Genomic DNA, 20,278 nt, shown 5'->3' on the forward strand with positions numbered 1-20,278 from the left:
AGAGTCAAACTGAAATGTTTTTCTTAAGGAACCGAAAGGAACCTCACAGAAGGAAAAAACTCTTTAATATAAGGAACCGCCTTTGAGGCTAAAAAGGGAGATGAAATGGTTTGGAGCATCAGTAAGGAAGACAGGAAAAGGAGGGAGGGAGGGAGGGAGGGAGAAGGGGAGCTGAAGAGACAGTGAAGAACAAGGTCGATAATGCATGTGATGTATGGGGAGCTGAAGAGACAGTGAAGAACAAGGTCGATGATGCATGTGATGTATGGAGAGCTGAAGAGACAGTGAAGAACAAGGTCGATAATGCATGTGATGTATGGAGCATGCCAGTGAGGCTGAAAGGCAAGGTTAGTGGCAGTCAAGGTGAGGAAAAATGGAGTGGGCGATAGGGAGCTGAGCAGAACGAAAGATGGAGGTAAGAAGAGAAGAAACGAAAGTCATCAGCCTTCAGACTGCTGCTGATAAACTGATTGATGCATGCATGCCTCTTTGTTTAAAGATTGTCAGAATCTCCTGACAATCTCGACTCTACCCGTTCTGTAGTTTGTTCCATTATCCTGACCTGTGACTCATTTCAGATGTTCGCATCGATCAGAGAATTTGTTTCTCTCCAGGAGTCCTTCGGTTCACATTCTTTCTCATGCACCATGCAGCTGATGATGTGAACTTGCAGGGCCCTCCTTCACTGCTCTCTCCTCTGCTGACGACCTCTTCAAGACTGCGGCGACATTGAACGCAAAGGTTTCATGCCAGTCAGCACTGCGCCCGAGTCATTCTGCTACAGGCGAAGGATCTCTATCAATCGGCTCAGGACACTTACTTCCAGGCAAACCAGCAGGTCGCCTTCGAGCAGTACAAGAGCGGAGTGCAAGTAGGTGAGGACGTGTACGAGTTGGCGTTTGACTTTGATGCAAGGAGTGGGATCATTACTTTAACCGCCCGGATGAGTACTGATGACGTTTCTCCCTCTTTTCTCTTTCCATATGTTCTCTGCTGGATTGAGTGTTTTGTTTCGTGTTGGTTGAGAAGAGAATTGTTTGTCTGCTGGAAAATTTTGTAAGTTGAGAGTGAACGAGAATGAAAATCTGAGAGGTGTTATGAACCCTGAATATATAAGAGATCCAATGAAGGCTGAGGCAACGATTGTGCAGAATGCAAGTCAGTCAGATAGTATGGCCGTTGTCTGGTTCCATACTTTGGCTTGTGACAATTGTACGGGTAAACTTGCGAATGTTGAGCTTTGATTTGGTATATTTAATTCAAGTGGTCTAGGAAGTTTAGTCTAGTTAAGGGAGGAAACGAAGAGATGACACTCGTACTTGTCAGCAACACATACAGCAGGTCCATCCGACCGTCAGCGAGCTTAAATCCCGTGCTGAAGTTTCACCACAAAAGTTTGCGGAGTGCTCATTTCGTCCCACATCTTCGCCACTGCCTGCCAGTCTCTCCCTGCAGACTCGCCGGCCGCGTGCAGCGACTGAGCGTTGGGCTTTCCGTCCAAGCAGGAAGGCGAAGGGCTGGAGCCCTTGACGTGGCTGCACTGCTTGACCTTGCGGGGGACTCCAAACTCTTGGAGGTAGAGCTTGAGGCGAAGATGATTAATCAGCTTCTGCTTCGCATTCAGCTGCCTCAGGCTCGGCTGTCCTCTTCTCGCCCTTGACAATCGATCGGCCAGCGACGTGGATGCAACGGCGAGCTTGAAGGCGCCGGGACGATGGCGAGAAGAGACGATGAGCATTTTCAAGGTGTCGCACATTGCCTTCTGATCATTCACAACTTGGGTTGCGTGGGCAGAGTCTAGCGACTTGCCCGCGATGCAAGACTTGAACGCGTCCCATCTGCGAACATAATTCCTGATCTTGACATAATGCTGCTTGTGCAGGGAGATGCTCGTCGAGTCCTTGTTGCTGTGCTCAGTTGCTCGCTCGGTCACCTTTGCGGGCATCTTCAAGTTCTTGGCTTGTGCAGCAGCAGAGGATGGCGCAGGAGCCTTGAAAGGAGCGACTGGCTGTTGCTGAGGAGACTTTGAGTTGGTCTGCTCCTCCTTGAGGTCTCGAAAGACTTTCAACTTGGAGTCTAAAGTCTTAGCGAGAGACTTGGCAGCTTTCTCGTCTGGGATGTAGTTGGTGATGAACTTCTGCAGCTGCTTCTGCTCCTCTTGAGCGACATGAGGGCTCTTGCTGACTTTCTTCTCAGCGGAAGCTGGAGGTTTGAGGTGCGAGATAGACTTCAATGTAGCGCAATCTTCATCACTGGTACACATCCGACCAGCTCGAGATCGCAGCTTCCTGATGCGCCGGTCGAGGTCCTCGCCTGCAGCACGATCAACAAAACGCAACAACAAAAGCAACACTCACTTGTTTGTGCCATGCCCATGCCTGGGAAGCGCGATGGTGGCCGAGAAGTGAAAGTCTTCCAATAGCTCTGAAGCATTCCGAACGAAGGCGAATAATCTGAGGGCAGGTACAAAGACTGTATCCTTCCCTGGAGCGACGCGTGCACAAAATTCTTTATGAGCTTTGCTCGCTGAGCATCAACCAGCTGCTGCTCGTGGTCGAGTTGCATCTCTCGCAACAAAAACTTCTCCCACCGATCGGTCAGTGAGGTCCATTCTACCTCTCGCTTGGAGCTCTCATGGGCCTCCTCCACCTGAGGGGCGGGGGGCTTGGTTGCAGCTGCCTTGGCAGGGGAAGCCGTCGTGGGCTTCACCTTGACATCAGTCTTGGCGGGAGCCAAGGAAGTCTGGTGAGGCTTGGAGAAAGCGGATGATCCTTTGGAGAGAGCGAAGTCCTTCTCTGCGCTGAGAACTAACCCTCGCATGATCATCTCCCGAGGTGAAGCCGCTGAGGGCGAAAGTCAATTCCGAACTTGGCGAGAGAAACCTCACCATGATGCATCTTCATTGCTGCACGGTAGGACTTGAGAAAGCTCTTTCCGTCATCAAGATCGTTCGCAAAGTTAGCAACAGGCGAATCCTCTTGCCTCAGCTTGGATCCAGGTTGCTGAACCTTGACCTTGACATCTTCCTCCCACAAGCTCTCAGCAGCTTTCCATCCCCTTAGGCTCCCATGGAGCTGCACAAAGTTAATCATAGCGTGGAGATATTTTTGTCGAGCCCGATCGAATAGATCCTTTGATGTCTCTGCACTTCTGCCTGTGATCAAGTACGTCATTGAGCAATCGCAAAATTTCTTCGCTTTCATTCGTACCTTGCAATTGCAGCAGTTTGGCTTTGTTCGCGAACTGCGAGTCCCACGTTCTCGTAAGCTGCTTCCAGTTCTTCATCGTGGGCTTGTTTGCTCGATCAAAGTAGGTGAATGCAGCTGCCAGAAGGTACGTCTTGGCCAGGTTTGTTCCATCCGCCTGCAGACTAGACCCCCCGTGGGAAGGAGCTTTGTCCGCAATGCTGGGCCGATTGTACCAGTACTCCCATTCCTGCTGTCCTCTCTTCCAATCTTCATATGAAGCCTGCGAATTCGCCTGCCAGTACGCCTCTTGAGCTTTGTGGTAGTACTCCCTGGCTTCATTCTCATACTCCTCGGCCTGTTTGTACATGTCTTGCGCTTCCTGGCTGTAGAGAGTTTGGTGTGCGAGTTGCCTATTCGATTGCCTTTCAAGCAGCAGCTTTTTCTTGAGGTCTTCTTCCTGCACTTGCAACCTCAACAGCCTCACCCTTTCTTTCACCACCTGCTCCTGCGACTTGAGGGTCTGGACAACCTTCCCTTCATCCCCGTGAGAGAGACGGCGAGCATTCTGATATGGCTCGAGGAGAGAAATTTTGTCTCTCCTCCAACGAGCCATGCTGACGAGAATGGCAGCGGCTAACCCTGCCATCGCCGCCAACCCTGTTCCCCGCCATCCTGTCCGCCGCACCATGAAGAGTCGGACGTTACCTAAACCGCTGGTTTACCACTGAGTTTAGAGTAGTGCTTAGCTAAACCGTTGAACCGCTTGGCACTACAGTACGCCGGCGGCCCCGGCGTCCGAGTCCATCCGTCACCGGGCCGCGGGCGGATTTTACTCAAAGCGGATCGTCTCGCCGGGCCGGGAGTCGCGAGTACTGATTTTTAATTGAGTACTGATTTTTAACTTAACTTTGAGTAAAGAAGTTGAGTAAACGTCGAGTGGTGTACCGGTAGTCCTCGTACAGAGGAATAATGTTTAGTCAACCTAAAATGACCCTTCAAAGCTGACCCTTCAATCTACTATCCCCAATGATACCACCCACCCCTTTGTAGACCCCCACCCCGTTGATGACACCACCCTCCCCTTGCTAAAAAATAGGTCGTTGCTTCGGAAGGAATTGCAGGGTAGAAAAATTGCTGGTTGCATAAAAAGAGGGGGTAGGGTAGTCTCAGATGGAGGGTGAATTGGCATGGGGTGATGCCAAGCGGTGCCAGAAATGTAGTAAAAGAAAACTTAAGGGGTGGAGGGGGTCAGGCCTAATGTGATGAGGGGGTGGATCTGGGCTATGGCAGGGGTGGGTCATCCGGATTTGGAACAGCGACGCTGGTGATGGCGGCGGTTCAAGTGGCAGGAATGGCGCTGATGCCGCGACAGGTACGTCAGCTCTCATGCTAACGCCTTCTCTATATAGATTGCACTGCAATATCTGATGCCATCAAAGCTAAATCTATATGTTGTCATGGTAGTGAATGCTGCAAACTTTGGGATAGTTTCCTTTGCGACCTCAACTATGAGCTCGTGATTGCATATGCATTTCATGGCTCTTTGGTGAAACACCTCAATGACAGAGTTAAATCCCACCTGTTCAATTTGATTTGAAGTGGTTGAACTGTTTTGGCTGATTTCTAGCCCTGACTCTTGTGATTTCTATAGCGGGTCGGATTGTCCAAGCAAGCAGCCGTGTTGCTTGGTCTTATCGCTTGTACCTTCTTTGTGGCTACAGTCTATGATCATGTATCCACGCGCGGCTCTACAGTTGAGTTGTTGACAGCCAAGGCTGGGTCGAAGGCTCGTGTTGCTGCCACCGTGCACAAGAAACTTGGAGCTGCCTCCCACCCTGTTTTGTCTGCAGGGACCAAGCCAGTCGCTAAAGCATCCCAGTTGGCAGAAGGGGAGGAAGCTGCAGAGGCTGCTCCTGCTCAAGGAGCGGAGACTGAGCCCAAGGGAAATGAGTACGTTGTGGAGAACAACGAGGGCGCCGTTGCTGGAGCTTCCGCAATCATTTTCGTTTGCGGCGCTATTGGTATCGCTTTTGCCGTTTTTCTCTTCTACACAGTCTCCCAGATCAGCCTTGACTCATCAGGAGCTGGAGAGACTGAACAGCTGGTTGCGGCATCTAAGGCGAGTGATGAGGAGCTCAAGACTATCTATGAAACCATCCAAGAGGGTGCTAAATCTTTCCTTTGGGCGGAGTATCGAATCTGCTTTGTTTTCATTGTTTGCTTCTCTATCCTTATCTTCATCCTTGTATCGCACACGACTGAGGGCAACGAAGCTGTCTGGCGGTGGAACATTGGAGGCCTTACTGCTCTTTCCTTTGTCGTTGGTGGTCTCACCTCGATCCTCTCGGGTTACATTGGAATGATGGTTGCGGTGTTCGCAAATGCTCGTACCACTGTGTCTGCCAAGAAACAGGGCGAGGCTGGCTGGACTTCTGCCTTTAACACTGCGTTTCGTGCCGGAGGTGTCATGGGTTACTCATTGGTTGCGATTTCAATGATGGTGTTGTACATCTTGGCTTTGATCTATCGCGAGATCTTCTCCAAATGGGAGGGCGGAAAGAGATCTGTCGACTACAAGAATCTGTTCGAATGCATTGCTGGCTATGGTCTTGGTGGATCTGCGATTGCGATGTTTGGGCGTGTTGGAGGTGGAATCTTTACCAAGGCTGCGGATGTCGGTGCGGATCTTTCAGGAAAGGTATCGCGATCTGAGATTTACATTGATTCGTATGTGTAATTCTTTGCTACCAGGTCATTGGAGTTGGTGATGGAAAGAAGTTGGATGAAGACTCGCCCTACAACCCCGGTGTGATCGCCGACAACGTTGGAGACAATGTCGGTGACGTTGCGGGTATGTCTTTCTTGTTGTGTAGGCTGGGTCGCTGAGATGTTTTCCGAAAGGAATGGGTTCTGACCTTTTTGGCTCCTTTGGCGAGGCTTCTTGCGCCGCCATGCTCATTGGAGCATCATCTGTAGCGGTGAAAACATGAGCATTTGCTCCTTGACTCCTGAAACTCTTGCAGATCGAGGAGGCTGGCTGGTCTGCCTTGGTTTTCCCTCTCTACATCGCGGCATGCGGCATTGTCGTCTGCTTGTTGACATCATTCGTCGCCACGGATCTGTGAGTCATTCCTTGATGTCAGACTTTTCCATAACTGGCGTACGCAGGATGCCGGTGAAGAAGGAGGAAGACATCGAAGTCGCCCTGAAAGTTCAGCTGTTCCTGACTTCCCTTCTTATGACCTTTGCTCTGTCAGTGTGGATGATGCATGGCATGGCGACTGACCTAATTGTTCAGGTTTCCCATCACCACCATTTTCCTTCCATCAGAGATCCAGATCATGGGAGTTCCTGAGCCTGTACGCCCCTCGCCTTCTACTGATTCGTTGTCACTAATTTACATTAGGCCTCTTCGTTTGTGTGCTATATCTGCATCGTTGCTGGGCTTTGGGGTGGATGCGCGATCGGCTTCATCACCGAGTACTACACGTCTCACTCGTACCAACCTGTCCGCGACGTTGCACGAGCATCCGAGACAGGAGCTGCTACCAATATCATCTACGGCTTGGCACTTGGCTATCAGTCTGCCATCATTCCGGTGGTGATCATTTCTTTCATCATCTTCACCTCCTTCAAGTTTGCTGGAATGTATGGTGTTGCTCTGGCTGCGTTGGGAATGCTTTCTACTCTCGCTACCTGCTTGGCCATCGATGTGTACGGACCGATCTCCGACAACGCCGGTGGTATCGCGGAAATGTGTGAGCTTCCCTCTGAGGTTCGCGACAAGACGGATGCCCTCGATGCTGCTGGAAACACCACTGCCGCTATCGGAAAAGGTTTCGCAATCGGCTCAGCTGCTTTGGTTTCCCTTGCGCTTTTCGGAGCCTTTGTGACCAGGTGCTCTGCTTCGATGGATGCTCAGAATGCCCTTACAGTCAAGGGAGTCAACCTGCTGTCCCCTGTTGTCTTCGCCTTCATCCTCTTCGGAGCCATGATCCCCTACTGGTTCTCAGCGCTCACGATGAGGTCTGTTGGTGAGGCTGCCAACGCCATGGTTAAGGAGATCGCCCGCCAGTGGGCCGAGATCCCTGGGCTGTCAGACATTGCTGGATTGGACTTCCATGAGCGACAGGTAGAGTGAGCTTTCATAATGCATCATTGATGAATTTGTGTTTCAGGAATTCAAGGCCAAGCACAAGGAGGTGGTCGTTCCGGAATACGACAAGTGCATTAGCATTGCCACCAACTCGTCGCTGAAGGAGATGATTGCTCCTGGACTCCTCGTCATCCTCAGCCCCATCCTTGTTGGATCTTTCTGCGGTGTGGAGGCTGTTGCTGGTCTGCTCACAGGTGCCATCGTCTCGTCTGTTCAGTTGGCCATCTCCATGTCGAACACGGGAGGTGCTTGGGACAACGCCAAGAAGTACACGGAGAAGGGAGAACTCAACGGCTGGTTTCCCTTCCGTGACGGCAGCTCAATCGATGATGAGAAGTTCAAAGCTGCTGCTGAGGCGAACAGTGGAGACAAGGCTGTGCGTCAGCCGAAGGGAGGGTATGGCTCTACTGAGGAGCACGTGTCAGTCAAGACGTGGCTCGCTGAGCTGGAGAAGTCTGATCCCTCCAGGTATCAGAAGATTATGTCCGGAGATGAGCCTGTGGTCACGACTGATGGACGCAAGTGCATCTATGCCGGCAAGAAGTCCAACGTGCATGCGGCAGCAGTTGTTGGCGACACTGTCGGCGACCCTTTGAAGGACACCTCAGGACCTGCTCTTAACATCGTGATGAAGTTGATGGCCATCATCTCTGTTGTCTTTGCTGACTTCTTTATGTCCATTAACCATGGTAACGGAGTTTTCTGGACTGGAGACTTGTCGGCTTAAGTATTAGCGTAGTTGAGATCCTCGAGACCGCGGAGTCAAAGTAGATTATTGATTGAAATCCCGTTTATCTCATTTCCTTTTCTCCCTTCACCTTCTTTGCGTGTGACACCCTAGCGATCTCGCGTGACACGCATAAGATACAAGCAAGTCTTGATGTATTTGCACAGACATGAATAGCTACTCTACACGATTTACAGGGCTGCTCCTGCATCAGGCAGAAGCAGGAAGGAGTCTTTCTCCTGGGTCACTCAGAAGCCCCATCCTGATCCTTGACCTGCAAGGAGGTGAGCAAGGAGGGACGTACAAGGCAGGAACATTTCATCGTCAACTTCACGGTATCAACAGTGTAACTCAACACTCAGACAAATGCCTTCAAAATAATCACGAGTAGGAGGGACCCAATCCGGCGGGAATTGGAGTACACACTCCCTCATTCTCGTCATCTTGGTCTTCATCGTGATGAGTTACGTCTGCAACAAGCACAAGCACAACCGTACAAGACAAAAGACTGTAGAGCTCAAGACTTGCGGGTCAGACAATGGATATCTTTTAACGTCATCACCGTTTATCAGTCTGACGTGCAAATCAAAAGTTTTCGTCCTCATCCCCGATCAAATAGAACGAACATGAACGATGGTTACCTTGCTGCAGGATCCTTGAAAGCGACTTCTGTCTCTGGAGGAGAAAGGGACAGAGAAAGGGAATGGCAGGGGGGAGGGAGGGAGGGAGGGAGGGAGGGAGGGAGGGAGGGAGGGAAGGAGGGAGGGAGAGAGGGAGGGAGGGAGTGAGAGAGGGAGGGAGGGAAGGAGAGAAGGGGGGTGGCGGAAGGGAGGGAGACTGCAGGGGGGAAAGAGATGCTGCCTGAAGAAGAGGATTTTCTCCGCTCGTGCACGTGCGACAAAGGGGATATGAGGGGGATGATCACACTCAATACCGTACGCGGCACTGGCGGCACTCAGGTCAGTGACCGGCGGGCCGGGCCGGGCCGGGCGCCGCCGGTCACCGGGTGGCACCCGGTCACGGCACCGCGGGCCGTCAGGCTGTCACCTGACGGTCGGACCGGGTGACGGTGACCGCCCGGCCGGCCGCCGGGACTGGCAAGTGAACATTACTCAAACGGGAACTGTGAGAGTCAGTCGACGGTGGCAGTACGGTACTCTGTAACAGTGTTGACAGTGAACCCGGGCCGTTCGGCGGCCTTCCGATCACAGGCGCGGCCCGGGGCTGGTGACACTGCCACGGTGAGGCTTCAACTAGTGTATACAATGTTGTCAAATAAACCTACTATGAGCTGTGTGTCGTTGAGAATAGACTGTTGAGGTGCGGAGCTGCCCTGGCCCGTTGAGACTACCCAGTGAATGGGAAGGGAAGGAACCTCAAGAACATCCGTCACTGAGGTAGATTCGCAAAAGATTGACAGGAGGATACCTTGTCTTGCTCTTGAATCGACGTGTGTTCCTGAGCCTTTTCTGCGTACTGATGGAGCAACGAGACATATTCCGAATACTCCATAATGCCTGGCAATTGGGCTCCTTTTGATTGCTCGTCATGCAAGCATGCTGTTGTTAGAGCATGTATTCTCTGAACAAACAGTGGATCCCGCAATGGCTTCAATGACCCAGACGAGCTCCTATAAAGAAGAAATATATTCAGAATATTCGATGCTTTCCTTGAACAAAGGAGTATTAAATTACCTCGACAAGCAATTTTTTAGAAGCGATGTCCACAAGTTGAAGGTTCTTGCAGAAATATCAGGTCCCTGTTCCGCAATCAAATGCAAGATATTTTCTCCTTCAACAGCAGAAATTTCAAATCTCCTGGATATCCTTTCGACAATGCATATCAAGCATTCAAAATTTCATTGGGAACAAAACCATGGTTCCTCCGAAAACATTCGAATAGGTTAAAGCCATGTCTGAGGTACACAATGGCTTGGTTTTTGTTCGATGCGTAGTTTACAGCATGCTCCAGGATATCGAAGATCAGCACGTAGTTGTCCGATGCACTAGCGCCGTCTCCATACTTGGTAATGCAGCTCAACACTTGACGACAAGACAACAAACAGGAATCCACAAAACCGAGCAGAACAGCACTACCCGTCGAGGAGTGCTCCGTACAAGTGATAAGATGCGGCAGATTCTCATACTGCAGCTTTGCTGCATTTCGAACTGAAGTTTCGATCGAATCCAAATAATGGCTAACGATTGCTCGATCAATTTCTCTTCCGCAGATCTTAGCTAGAAACAAAAGTTTCACAGCCATCTGCACTATGCCTTGAAGGCAGGTAGAACGTATTGACTCCGACTGATATAGCACATCTCCTTTTCTTTCCTGATAGATTCGTGGGAAATTACCGTAAAGCTTTACCAGTGTGTAGTAAAACTTGTTCGCGGACAACCCGAGTGGGCTTGTACCTTGATTTTTTGGAATAGCTGTAATATGAAACGGCTTAATGTCTGAAGCCTTTGAGTTTATAAGATGAATGTCCCTCGCGAACATCCGTTTGTGAAATTTGAGCAACATCAATTCTTGACTCACAAATCGTTCGAGGGATTCCTCAGCGCTGTTTCCCTCCCAGAGGACAGTGTTCATGAAAAGATCCGCGTTCCTGTCGCCATGTCACGCGCTCTGACTAAAGACGAATCACAGTGATTCATGGTCGGCACACCTACTGCTGTGAGCACATGCTTCATTCAACATCTGCAGATTATCCACCTTGGGTTCACGAGCTCGATCATCGAAGATGGCTGTTGCAAGGGATAGTTAGCGTCGCATCAATCAACTTCCGAGGCATCACATGCGTCGTCTGCCATCCTCCTTCTCTTTGCGCCCTGTTGGTCCACGACATGGCCAGCAACATGGTTGGATGTTGTCTTGAAAGAAGGATGGAAGGAGTTTTCATCTGTATACCACCGCAACACAAGGATGACGAGTTACGACCAGGCTGACCTCGAAGATGTAAACACGCTCACCATAACCAAACACCGAAGCTTGCATTCCAAGGAGAAGGAACAACGCGCAGCACGGATACGAAGTCATCTATCCTGGTAACTTCCGTTGTGCATGGCCGTAGCAGAACACGCCTTTACCTCTCCGTTCACCTCCCCTACCTGGCATCCGCATCGTTGGGAGTTCCGGAAAATTTAGTAAAAATATTTGTACTAGTAGTGGTGGAATCGGGGAGGAAACAACTGTGGCAGAAGGAAATGGAGATGGAGGGAGCGAAAGACGCGGACGGAGATCAAGAAAGTCAAGAAGACAATGACAGAGACAGTGATAAGATATTGAGAATAGTTTTAGACTGTGATGAGAGATTGAGAATGTTTTTGATAGTGAGAGATGGAGATGGAGTTGTGTGTGAGAAAAACACAAACGCGAGAAGAAGCACCCGTCGATTCAACGAGAAGCGAAAAGAAACAGTAGTGGATATATTATTCTCAAGCTCTAGATAAACTTCCAAGTCGGCAAGAAATCTTATCCCGAAACTTTATTGGCTGCTACAACGAAATACTTTTGCTCGCTTGCTCAAGGCCATTCACGAAGAAGCCAAGAGACTCGTACGGAGTTTGTACGAGCCGTCTTATGGCCCTGGATGATTCACATGCGATAAACAGACAATAACAAAACCATCGTATATCTTCGTCTGCAAGAGGCTGCTAAAACAGCAAGCAGCAACACATGAAGGATAATGGCAAGGAGTGATTTGATGAACAAAAAGACCTTGTTGTAATTATCAGTTGCCCTCCACTTCTGCATCTTGACTCTCGTCGGAGAAAGTCTGAGCTCTCAAGATCTCTCTTCTCTTCTCTCAAGATCTCTCTTCTCTTCTCTCAAGATCTCTCTTCTCTTCTCTCAAGATCTCTCTTCTCTTCTCTCAAGATCTCTCTTCTCTTCTCTCAAGATCTCTCTTCTCTTCTCTCAAGATCTCTCTTCTCTTCTCTCAAGATCTCTCTTCTCTTCTCTCAAGATCTCTCTTCTCTTCTCTCAAGATCTCTCTTCTCTTCTCTCAAGATCTCTCTTCTCTTCTCGCAAGATCTCTCTTCTCTTCTCGCAAGATCTCTCTTCTCTCAAGATCTCTCTTCTCTTCTCTCAAGATCTCGCTTCTCTTCTCTCAAGATCTCTCTTCTCTTCTCTCAAGATCTCTCTTCTCTTCTCTCAAGATCTCTCTTCTCTTCTCGCAAGATCTCTCTTCTCTTCTCGCAAGATCTCTCTTCTCTTCTCGCAAGATCTCTCTTCTCTTCTCTCAAGATCTCTCCTCTCTTCTCTCAAGATCTCTCTTCTCGCAAGATCTCTCTTCTCTGAAGCCTGGAAAAAGCTTCACCTTCCAAAGACGAGTGACATCCAGCACAATTCCTAGCCCATTTCTGACTTTTCTTTTCGGGCTTTCAACAACCTGTTTCTCATGTTGAGCCACGACAACTTCTGGCATCAATCTATACACACACTTATGTTCTCATGTGCAAACTCATGTCCTCTTGTACTCATTCAACCTCGGGTGCGTAACTGCTTCACTGTATCGCATCGCACAACCTGTCAGCGTCGCATTTCTTCGTTCCTTCGATTCTTGTATTGACTCTGGTTCCTCGTTCTTTCTACCACCCTACCCCCTGTATTGTGGTTCTGATCGGTTAAACTGGACCACATGTACTCCCACTACCCCCTTTTGTACGAAAGTGTTTGGGAGGACCACCCCAAATTCTGAAATGACATACCCCACCCTGCCAAATTGATCTCCCAGCCCTACCCACCCTGATGATTGGCAGAGGCCCGTGGAAGCCGCGCGTTAGCGTTGGATCCATGGAATGAGAGGCGGCGCTGCAGCAGAGGGGGGGGGAAGAAATGAGAGGGAAGCGCCTCCATGGGGGAATGACGGAGATCCATCATTGCTGTGTGAGGAGAGATCTTACTTCCGAACCTGCAGCAGCGGCAGCAGCAGCGGCAGCAGAAGCCGCTGAGCAGCAGCAGCCGCTGAGCAGCAGCAGCGGCAGCAGCGGCAGCAGCGGGAGCAGAGGGAACAGCGTCACTCATTGAAGTAGCAAGAAATTTAGGCGTGCAAGGAAGGACCACGGAGGAAAGTTCTCCTCCAAGAAAGTTGTGATATCTTTTTCATACAAGAAGAGGGAGATACTGTTTGTTAAAAACAAAGGGAAGCATTATAGGAATCACCAGTTTTCATAGGTCACTGACTGTAACGGCTGACTGATAACTTGTGAAAATTAGATGAAGATCGAGGAGGTCAAGTCTACCACCAAGACAGAGCGCATAGCATCGCACAGCCACGTCAAAGGCCTTGGTCTTAATGAGAGTGGAGCAGCTGACCCTGTTGCTGCTGGTTTCATCGGGCAAGAAAAGGCTCGTGAGGTGCTCAGTCAATTGGCTTGATCTATACCGAGTAGCTCATGCGGTTGTCGACAGGCTGCCGGCATTGCCGTCGACCTGATCCGGTCAAAGAAGATGGCAGGTAGAGCCGTCTTGTTTGCTGGAGCGCCTGGAACAGGAAAGACAGCGATTGCCTTGGTATTACTTTATGCTATGTAGGTTGAGGCTGAGGGGTTGTGCTCAGGGTATGGCCAAAGAGCTGGGGCCGAAGGTTCCTTTCGTTCCGATGGTCGGATCGGAAGTGTATTCATCAGAAGTGAAGAAAGTTGAGATTCTGATGGAAAATTTTCGACGAGCCATCGGCCTTCGCATCAAGGAGAACAAAGAAGTGTACGAAGGCGAAGTGATCGAATTGACACCGGAAGAAACTGAAAATCCGCTTGGAGGATATGGGAAGACCGGTTAGCGATAGACTCCCAATTCAATCAGCGATAACCATTTCCTTTCAGTCTCTCACGTCATTATCGGTTTGAAAACAACGAAGGGTACCAAGCAACTAAAACTGGATCCAAGCATTTATGAGTCGTTGCAAAAGGAGAAGGTGAGCAAGTTCATATTATCTTTTTCCCTGTTCATCTTCCATCTGAGGTTTGGTATACAGGTTGTTGTTGGAGATGTGATTTACATCGAAGCCAATTCTGGAGCAGTGAAGAGGGTGGGTCGATCAGACGCCTACGCGACAGAGTTCGATCTGGAGGTGAGCATGGTGGAATCAAATTTCAATTCTCAGAGTGAGACCTAGGCCGAAGACTACGTTCCTATGCCAAAGGGAGACGTTCACAAAAAGAAAGAAGTAAGCTGACTGCTGTGATGTAAGATGCGCCCAGTGATCTTAAAATTCAATCAGGTTGTTCAAGACGTCTCCTTGCATGACTTGGACGTTGCCAATGCGAGACCACAAGGAGGTCAAGATATTTTTAGCATGATGAACCAAATTGCGAAGCCTAAGAAAACGGAAATTACTGAAAAGGTAAAGTTGCTTGATTATCCCTGATCTGTTGACACATGCCTGCCTCAGCTTCGCATGGAAATCAACAAGGTTGTCTCCAAGTACATCGATCAGGGAGTGGCAGAGCTTGTGCCTGGTACATGTTCTTGCTGAATTACAAGAATTGCTCATTGCGTGTCAGGCGTTTTGTTTGTCGATGAGGTGCACATGTTGGATTTGGAGTGCTTCACATATTTGAATCGTAAGCATGCGACGTCCCGTTAATGTCATGTGCTCAAGCTCTTCAATCAGGAGCGCTTGAGTCCACACTTTCCCCCATCGTCATCTTCGCCACTAATCGCGGGATGTGCACTGTACGTGGAGCGGATATCGTGTCGCCACACGGCATCCCTGTAGACTTGCTCGATCGATTGTTGATCATCCGAACTGAGCCTTACAGCGTGGAAGAGATGGCACAGGTGAACTGCAGCTGGTAGCTCTTACAATTTGAGAGACACTGAATATCTGTAGGTCATTGCTCTTCGTGCCAAGACTGAAGGAATTGAGATTGAGGCTGATGCTCTTGTCTCCCTCTCTCAGATCGGTGAAAGGGCTACGCTGCGGTATTGGCCTCGCAATTCAGTTGCAGCAGTCTAATAGTCAATCGCAGATATGCTGTTCAGCTCCTCACCCCTGCCAACATCATCGCGAGAATGAACGGTCGAACCAGTATTGCTCCCGGTGACATCGAAGAGGTGAGGGCCATAAGCATGTGTGGAAAATCAGCGAGGACGCTGTGGATCTGTTGGAATAGAGGGAGGGAGAGAAGGAGGGAGCGGGGTGAGGGGGAGGAAAACAACAAGTTTGTATTGAGAATGGACAGATGTAGAGATACAGAGTGTCAGATTGAGGGTAATGTGTTGAGGGTAATGTTGTATTAGGTCGACAATCTCTTCTTCGATGCCAAGTCTTCTGCGAAACTTCTTGCAGAGCAGGTTTTTGAGAGTTGTTGGATTTAGGGATATGTTGATGTGTTTGACAGGCCGACAAGTACATTTCATGATCTGGGATCCTCAAGCAACAATAAACAAATAATTTCCTATTGTCATTCCATCTGGAGTGTTAAGGGGATCTCCTGATACTTTTACATCCTGAATTTGTTCTTAATCCATCGGATCTCATTCGAGTAAGTATCAGAGTGCATACCTCTGTGTAATTCGATCATATCTTCATCATCATCAGGATCGATCATGTCATCAAAATCTCTTTTGATGTTCATGGCGTAGTTCGCCATTTGATCAGCTTCTTTGTTGTGTTCTCGTAGGACATGGCACAAATCAATCGCTTCAAACTGATAGAAATCAGACGCAACTAAGCAATCAAGTGTGCACCTGCTCCATCAACGACATCGCCTCTTTGCACAACTCTTGGAGGTGCGTTTTATCACATCTCCATTGCTTGTTTACCTACTGCATGTGAGCTTTGTAGAGGCGATGGATATAATCAGCCTGGTTGATGACAAGCTTACTGTCGCCGTTCACCTTAAGCCTTGTGATCTTCAGTTCACGCGCCTTTCGCAGGCCTGGCTAGGTTAGTTTAGAGCACGATCCGGCAGGTCTTACCCAGGATCAGGCCTTTGTACTCAGCCTCGTTGTTGGTGGCAGCACCCAAAAAGAGCCCTCCTCTCCATATCATCTGATGCTTATGGTATAGAACAGCTCCTGACCCAGCTGTTGTTGTGCTCTGACCATTCCCTCGCGATCCTCCATCGAAAGAGAGAAAGTAGTGAAATGAAGCAGTATCTAAAGACTTGATCTTCTTGTTGCTGGCATGGAGCTGATTGCATGTTTTGCTTTCATATTGAATGTCTGTCGGATCGACAACTTGTGCCTTCCTCTGCCTCTTTCCGACTCATAAATAGTAAGGCAAATGAATGTAAGTGTTAAAGATACCTTGAGGAAGGTCTAATGAAGCAGAGGGTTGTTCTGCCTCATGCAACCACTAGCAAATAAATTTTAATCGGCCAGATTTCGCTCTCACAGAGCAAAGGAGAGGAAATCTCTGACCTGTTCTGCTTCTTGTATGGACTTAAACTTCCTGAGCATGCGCAGTGAGTCCACAAAAGAAGCTTCCGTGAGAGAGCACAAGGGGTCGCGCCTTGATACAGGGACTCACCTCAGGTTTTGCATTCCATGAGGAAATCCAGTGACTTGCTCGAACGCATCTTCCCCTGCCTCTTCTCATCAGGTCGGCAGACGATCAGTACAAGACACTTCAAAGAACAGGCAGGAAAAGACAGCAATCATCTTCGGATGGATATTTTGATGGATAGAGATGGAATGGAGAAAAAGTAAGAAGAAGACCGCACATGAAAAAAAGACTCCTGTCTTCCTGCCCACCCGCACGGCCCAGCAAACTTCCTTCTTCTTCTCCATTGCAGGTTGCCCCCACTCTGTACCTGTGTTGACCAACTTGAATGAAAGACTTTAACTTAACGTTGAGTAAAGCCGACCGTGCCAGCCTGCCTTCACTCTACTGTCTGACCCTCTCAGTAGAGTCAAAGTGAGGCCCCGGGCCCTGCCTTCAAGTTTTACTGAGGGTTGGGGGTTTACTGAGTTAGCCTAGTAGGGTTGAGGGTTGAGCCTGGCACGGTTTAGCCCGGGTTTAGGGTTGAGGGTTGAGGGTTGAGGGTTTGGGCGATGGAGGGAGTGACATCTGCCAGGCCGGACTGAGTCAGCGAGAACTTGAAGATCAGGGAGGCGCTCGCAGTCGAGCTGACACTCAGCGGCAGGCGACGGCCGCAATTCAGCCGTGTCACCGCCGCCGCAAAACAAGCTGAAAAAGGCAACAAGGATCGGATGTAGAAGAACCGGGCAGCGGGCAGCAGCAGGGACTTAGGGTTTAGGGTTTAGGGTTTAGGGTTTAGGGTTTAGGGTTTAGGAGCCGGCCCTTAGTAAGAGCATGCTGCCCTGCGGCGCGTAGGGAGAGCGCAAGGGGACCGGTGGAAGCTGCGAGCAAGAGGTTCGTATAGTTCAAACAGCTTTCTAAGCATGGTACTACAGTATGATGAAAGCGTTCGCAACCTGCTGTATCGGAGATCATGCCAATACACGCAGGGTGAGCGCTCTGGAGGCCACGTCGAGGAGGCCGCCGACCTCGTCGAGAAGGTGAAGAACTTCACCAAGCGTTATCCGAATAGTCGGACAGCTTATGCTTGCAGAGCTGAGGGGGGATGCACTCCCGACGCTATCGCTGAAGCCATCCGCTCGACATGTCGGCAGGCGAGACGCGACCTGTTTGAAGACTCTCTGAGCGAATGGAGCTCAGAGTCGAGAGCATGGTTTATTCAACAGATGGAGGAGGCCAAGAAGCAGAATGTCGAGACATACATCGGCACCGAAGGCACCGAGGGGACCTCCTTCATCTCCATGACTCTCCTAGGGATTTCCTCGATGTATGTTCGACAAGAAGAAAAGTTGAAAACGAAGCTTATGGAGCTAGGTCTCATGGTAGACTCAGTCGATGGAGTCGACAAGGCCATCATGTGGAAGCACCTTACAGACCTGAGATAGCACGAGCAGACGACATCTCAGTCACCGTCTCCTTCCTTCGGAATGAAGCAGCCATGGAGCTATGGGAAGGCAGGACAGAATACGCCATCGAAGGGAGAGTCTTTCGAGCCACAGAGGTGAGCATTGCACATGACCGGTCGTTCAAGCTTCGAGCCAAGCGAGGACCTTGGGGCAAGGGAGGGAGCCTTGCCGAGCTATCGCAGCTCTTAGCTCTTGGAGGAATGTCGACGGCTGAGATCGCTCAGATCTATCGATTTCAGCTGCTCTCGCAATCTCTTGCAGCCGCAGAGGTACAACCACTTGCGGGCATGCTCGTGCAGGGTCCTGGGCAGAGAGGTCGCAAGGGGCCGAGCCCGAAGACGTATGTCGCTGTTGGGGCAAGTACGGGCACTCTCCAGCAAAAAGAGCTGGAGTGGGTGCTGAGCTCGCCTTCGACGGCAAGCTGCGAGCAGACCTTGGCCTCGTTCAGAGAGAGCGAGGCGATGGAGGGGGTGCATCTCACTCTCATCAGCGACGACGTCAAGCTCAGAGAGACGTTTGCCGCAGTCGAGCTCACAGCCGACACCTTCGTGCCGAGGGGAAAGATTGCCAAGCAAAGGAGGGCACTTCGCGAGAGAGATCATGCGGGGCGCAGCAGCTTTAGAGTACAGATCAAGTCGAGGTCAAGCATGAGCACAGGCCGCTTCTCGAGGAAGGAGATGGAAGCGCTGTGCGGAGAGGGCAGGGAAGAAAGCTGGGTGCATATCCAGCTAGCCTGCAAAGAATTTGAGCTCATGATCGCTTTGGCACACAACAGAGTAATGGAGACAATCAAGGGATGCCTGACAGAAAGCTGGAAGAAGAAAAGTGTTGAACAGGAGAGTTGGTGGCAAACGCCAATCAACTCTATGACAGGGCTAGGACTGACTGCACCAGAGCACGGCAATCTTATACCAGATGGGCTCTGCTACTTCAGAGGGAGCAATCGCATTGTGCTGGTGGAGATAGCAAGAACTTCAGAGTTCACGGGCGAGGGAAGCAGTCTGGCAAACCTGAAAGCAAAGTTTCAGGAGAAAGAACAGAAATATGCAGCACTGCGGGCAGAGATGACAAGTAGGAGCGACAACACAGAGGTCATACAAGCCACGTTCATTGCAGGAGTGAGAGGCAGTATTATGGAGCGGGAATGGACCACAAATTTCCGGAACTTGCTCATGGACGAGGATATGATTGACAGAGCCATGACCAAGATAGTCATCCAGCTGCTCGAAGTGCAACACATGCTGTGGACCTCAAGGAGACGAGGAGACACGACCAACAGAGAACAAGCATGAAGGATATAAGATGGTTGGAAGATGAAGGGGTAAATATCAACGAGGACAGATCACAAGGGAAGCCTCAAAAGCTAGCAACCAGGATCAGCATGGCTGGGAAGGGGCAAGGACACAGAAGACAGATGGGAGACGAAAGGGCAACGGTCAACGGACAGACCGAAGGTGAAGCCTCATAGGCGAAAAACAACCAACATGGCAAGGAAGGGGCAAGGACACAGGAGACAGATGGATGACGACAGGGGAAAGGTCAACAAGGACAGACTGACGGGGAAGCTTCACAGGCGGCAGGCGGGGAAGGGACATGGACTTAGCGCAAAAACTGGACAGGTGGACGGTTACACTGAAACCGTCAACCCGGGCCCGGAGGAGACATGGCCGCACCGGCGGCTCGGAACTGAGGACTATGGAAACAACAGAAACAGCGAAACAACGATAGAACCCTGGATGCCACAACGGGCCATCCAAGAAGGGCCGCTCTGCCAAGCGTGAGAACCCATTTAGACTAGACTAGACCGGGAAGGTACCCGATGCGACTACTCTAGCATTCTAATAAAATCGACTACTACTACTAGGGTTTAGGGTTTAGGGTTTAGGGTTTAGGGTTTAGGGTTTAGGGTTTAGGGTTTAGGGTTTAGGGTTTAGGGTTTAGGGTTTAGGGTTTAGGTAGGGCGCCGTTATTTTCGGCAGCATGGCTCCTCGTCAGGTGTAGGGGAAGCCGCCAGGGCGCCAAGGAAGCTGCAAGCAAGAGGTTTGTATACTTCAAATAGCTTTCTAAGTATGGTTCTTCAGTATGATGAAAATGTTCGCAACCTGCTGTATCGGAGATCATGCCAATACACGCAGAGCGGACTTGTGGATGCCTCTGTCCTCGAAGCTGATCTCGTCGAGAGGGTGAAGAGCTTCGCGAAGCGTTATCCGAACAGCAGGACAGCCCAGGCTTGCAAGGCTGTGGAGGGATGCACCCCCGACGCTATCGCAGAAGCCATCCGCTCGACATGTCAGCAGGCACGACGTG

At 50.1% G+C, this 20,278-nt stretch overlaps 9 protein-coding genes across 9 annotated transcripts in view; 6 read left to right on the forward strand and 3 right to left on the reverse strand.

Annotated features, from left to right (window-relative positions):
• Nucleotides 1-578: 578 nt before the first annotated feature.
• GUITHDRAFT_116517 (hypothetical protein) lies at nucleotides 579-935 on the forward strand (the record flags this gene model as incomplete). The annotated part of the gene is made up of 4 exons (XM_005824325.1): nucleotides 579-624; nucleotides 674-741; nucleotides 785-875; nucleotides 916-935. 4 exons carry the CDS (start codon nucleotides 579-581, stop codon nucleotides 933-935), a joined length of 225 nt encoding a protein of 74 aa, XP_005824382.1.
• Nucleotides 936-1,239: 304 nt separating this feature from the next.
• GUITHDRAFT_154991 (hypothetical protein) lies at nucleotides 1,240-1,983 on the reverse strand. The gene has a single exon (XM_005824326.1). It carries the CDS (start codon nucleotides 1,943-1,945, stop codon nucleotides 1,364-1,366), a length of 582 nt encoding a protein of 193 aa, XP_005824383.1. The 5' UTR covers nucleotides 1,946-1,983; the 3' UTR covers nucleotides 1,240-1,363.
• Nucleotides 1,984-4,515: 2,532 nt separating this feature from the next.
• GUITHDRAFT_145095 (hypothetical protein) lies at nucleotides 4,516-8,071 on the forward strand (the record flags this gene model as incomplete). The annotated part of the gene is made up of 9 exons (XM_005824327.1): nucleotides 4,516-4,560; nucleotides 4,840-5,886; nucleotides 5,940-6,039; nucleotides 6,090-6,166; nucleotides 6,212-6,309; nucleotides 6,357-6,440; nucleotides 6,487-6,547; nucleotides 6,595-7,320; nucleotides 7,367-8,071. 9 exons carry the CDS (start codon nucleotides 4,516-4,518, stop codon nucleotides 8,069-8,071), a joined length of 2,943 nt encoding a protein of 980 aa, XP_005824384.1.
• Nucleotides 8,072-10,040: 1,969 nt separating this feature from the next.
• On the reverse strand, nucleotides 10,041-10,724 carry GUITHDRAFT_154993 (hypothetical protein; the record flags this gene model as incomplete). Its single annotated transcript, XM_005824328.1, has 1 exon — nucleotides 10,041-10,724. A coding segment is annotated over exon 1 (610 nt), but the record flags the coding sequence as incomplete, so codon positions are not given.
• Nucleotides 10,725-13,289: 2,565 nt separating this feature from the next.
• On the forward strand, nucleotides 13,290-15,479 carry GUITHDRAFT_97292 (DNA helicase; the record flags this gene model as incomplete). The annotated part of the gene is made up of 14 exons (XM_005824329.1): nucleotides 13,290-13,432; nucleotides 13,487-13,588; nucleotides 13,635-13,851; nucleotides 13,900-13,991; nucleotides 14,052-14,147; nucleotides 14,193-14,243; nucleotides 14,298-14,420; nucleotides 14,469-14,535; nucleotides 14,581-14,640; nucleotides 14,691-14,857; nucleotides 14,910-15,001; nucleotides 15,049-15,133; nucleotides 15,320-15,373; nucleotides 15,421-15,479. Coding segments are annotated over 14 exons (1,370 nt in total), but the record flags the coding sequence as incomplete, so codon positions are not given.
• A 43-nt stretch (nucleotides 15,480-15,522) lies between these two features.
• On the reverse strand, nucleotides 15,523-16,073 carry GUITHDRAFT_116521 (hypothetical protein; the record flags this gene model as incomplete). Its single annotated transcript, XM_005824330.1, has 3 exons — nucleotides 15,523-15,729; nucleotides 15,920-15,960; nucleotides 16,001-16,073. 3 exons carry the CDS (start codon nucleotides 16,071-16,073, stop codon nucleotides 15,523-15,525), a joined length of 321 nt encoding a protein of 106 aa, XP_005824387.1.
• Nucleotides 16,074-17,428: 1,355 nt separating this feature from the next.
• Nucleotides 17,429-17,950, forward strand: GUITHDRAFT_116522 (hypothetical protein; the record flags this gene model as incomplete). The annotated part of the gene is made up of 1 exon (XM_005824331.1): nucleotides 17,429-17,950. One exon carries the CDS (start codon nucleotides 17,429-17,431, stop codon nucleotides 17,948-17,950), a length of 522 nt encoding a protein of 173 aa, XP_005824388.1.
• Nucleotides 17,951-18,003: 53 nt separating this feature from the next.
• GUITHDRAFT_116523 (hypothetical protein) lies at nucleotides 18,004-19,263 on the forward strand (the record flags this gene model as incomplete). Its single annotated transcript, XM_005824332.1, has 1 exon — nucleotides 18,004-19,263. The coding sequence occupies one exon, from the start codon at nucleotides 18,004-18,006 to the stop codon at nucleotides 19,261-19,263; it is 1,260 nt and encodes a 419-aa protein (XP_005824389.1).
• Nucleotides 19,264-20,040: 777 nt separating this feature from the next.
• The window catches only part of GUITHDRAFT_116524 (hypothetical protein), a gene marked incomplete at both ends in the record, with an annotated part of 1,295 nt that continues 1,057 nt past the window's right edge, over nucleotides 20,041-20,278 (forward strand). The window contains one exon of the mRNA XM_005824333.1: nucleotides 20,041-20,260. Within this exon, the coding sequence (XP_005824390.1) occupies nucleotides 20,041-20,260 (220 nt within the window). The remainder of the gene's footprint in view (nucleotides 20,261-20,278) is intronic.

The sequence above is a fragment of the Guillardia theta genome (genome assembly GCF_000315625.1).
Source record: "Guillardia theta CCMP2712 unplaced genomic scaffold GUITHscaffold_96, whole genome shotgun sequence".
NCBI lineage: Eukaryota > Cryptophyceae > Pyrenomonadales > Geminigeraceae > Guillardia > Guillardia theta.

Bases quoted from the DNA above. Each gene is read 5' to 3' on its own strand.
- GUITHDRAFT_154991 (XM_005824326.1), bottom strand. From the start codon at position 1,945: ATGCCCGCAAAGGTGACCGAGCGAGCAACTGAGCACAGCAACAAGGAC.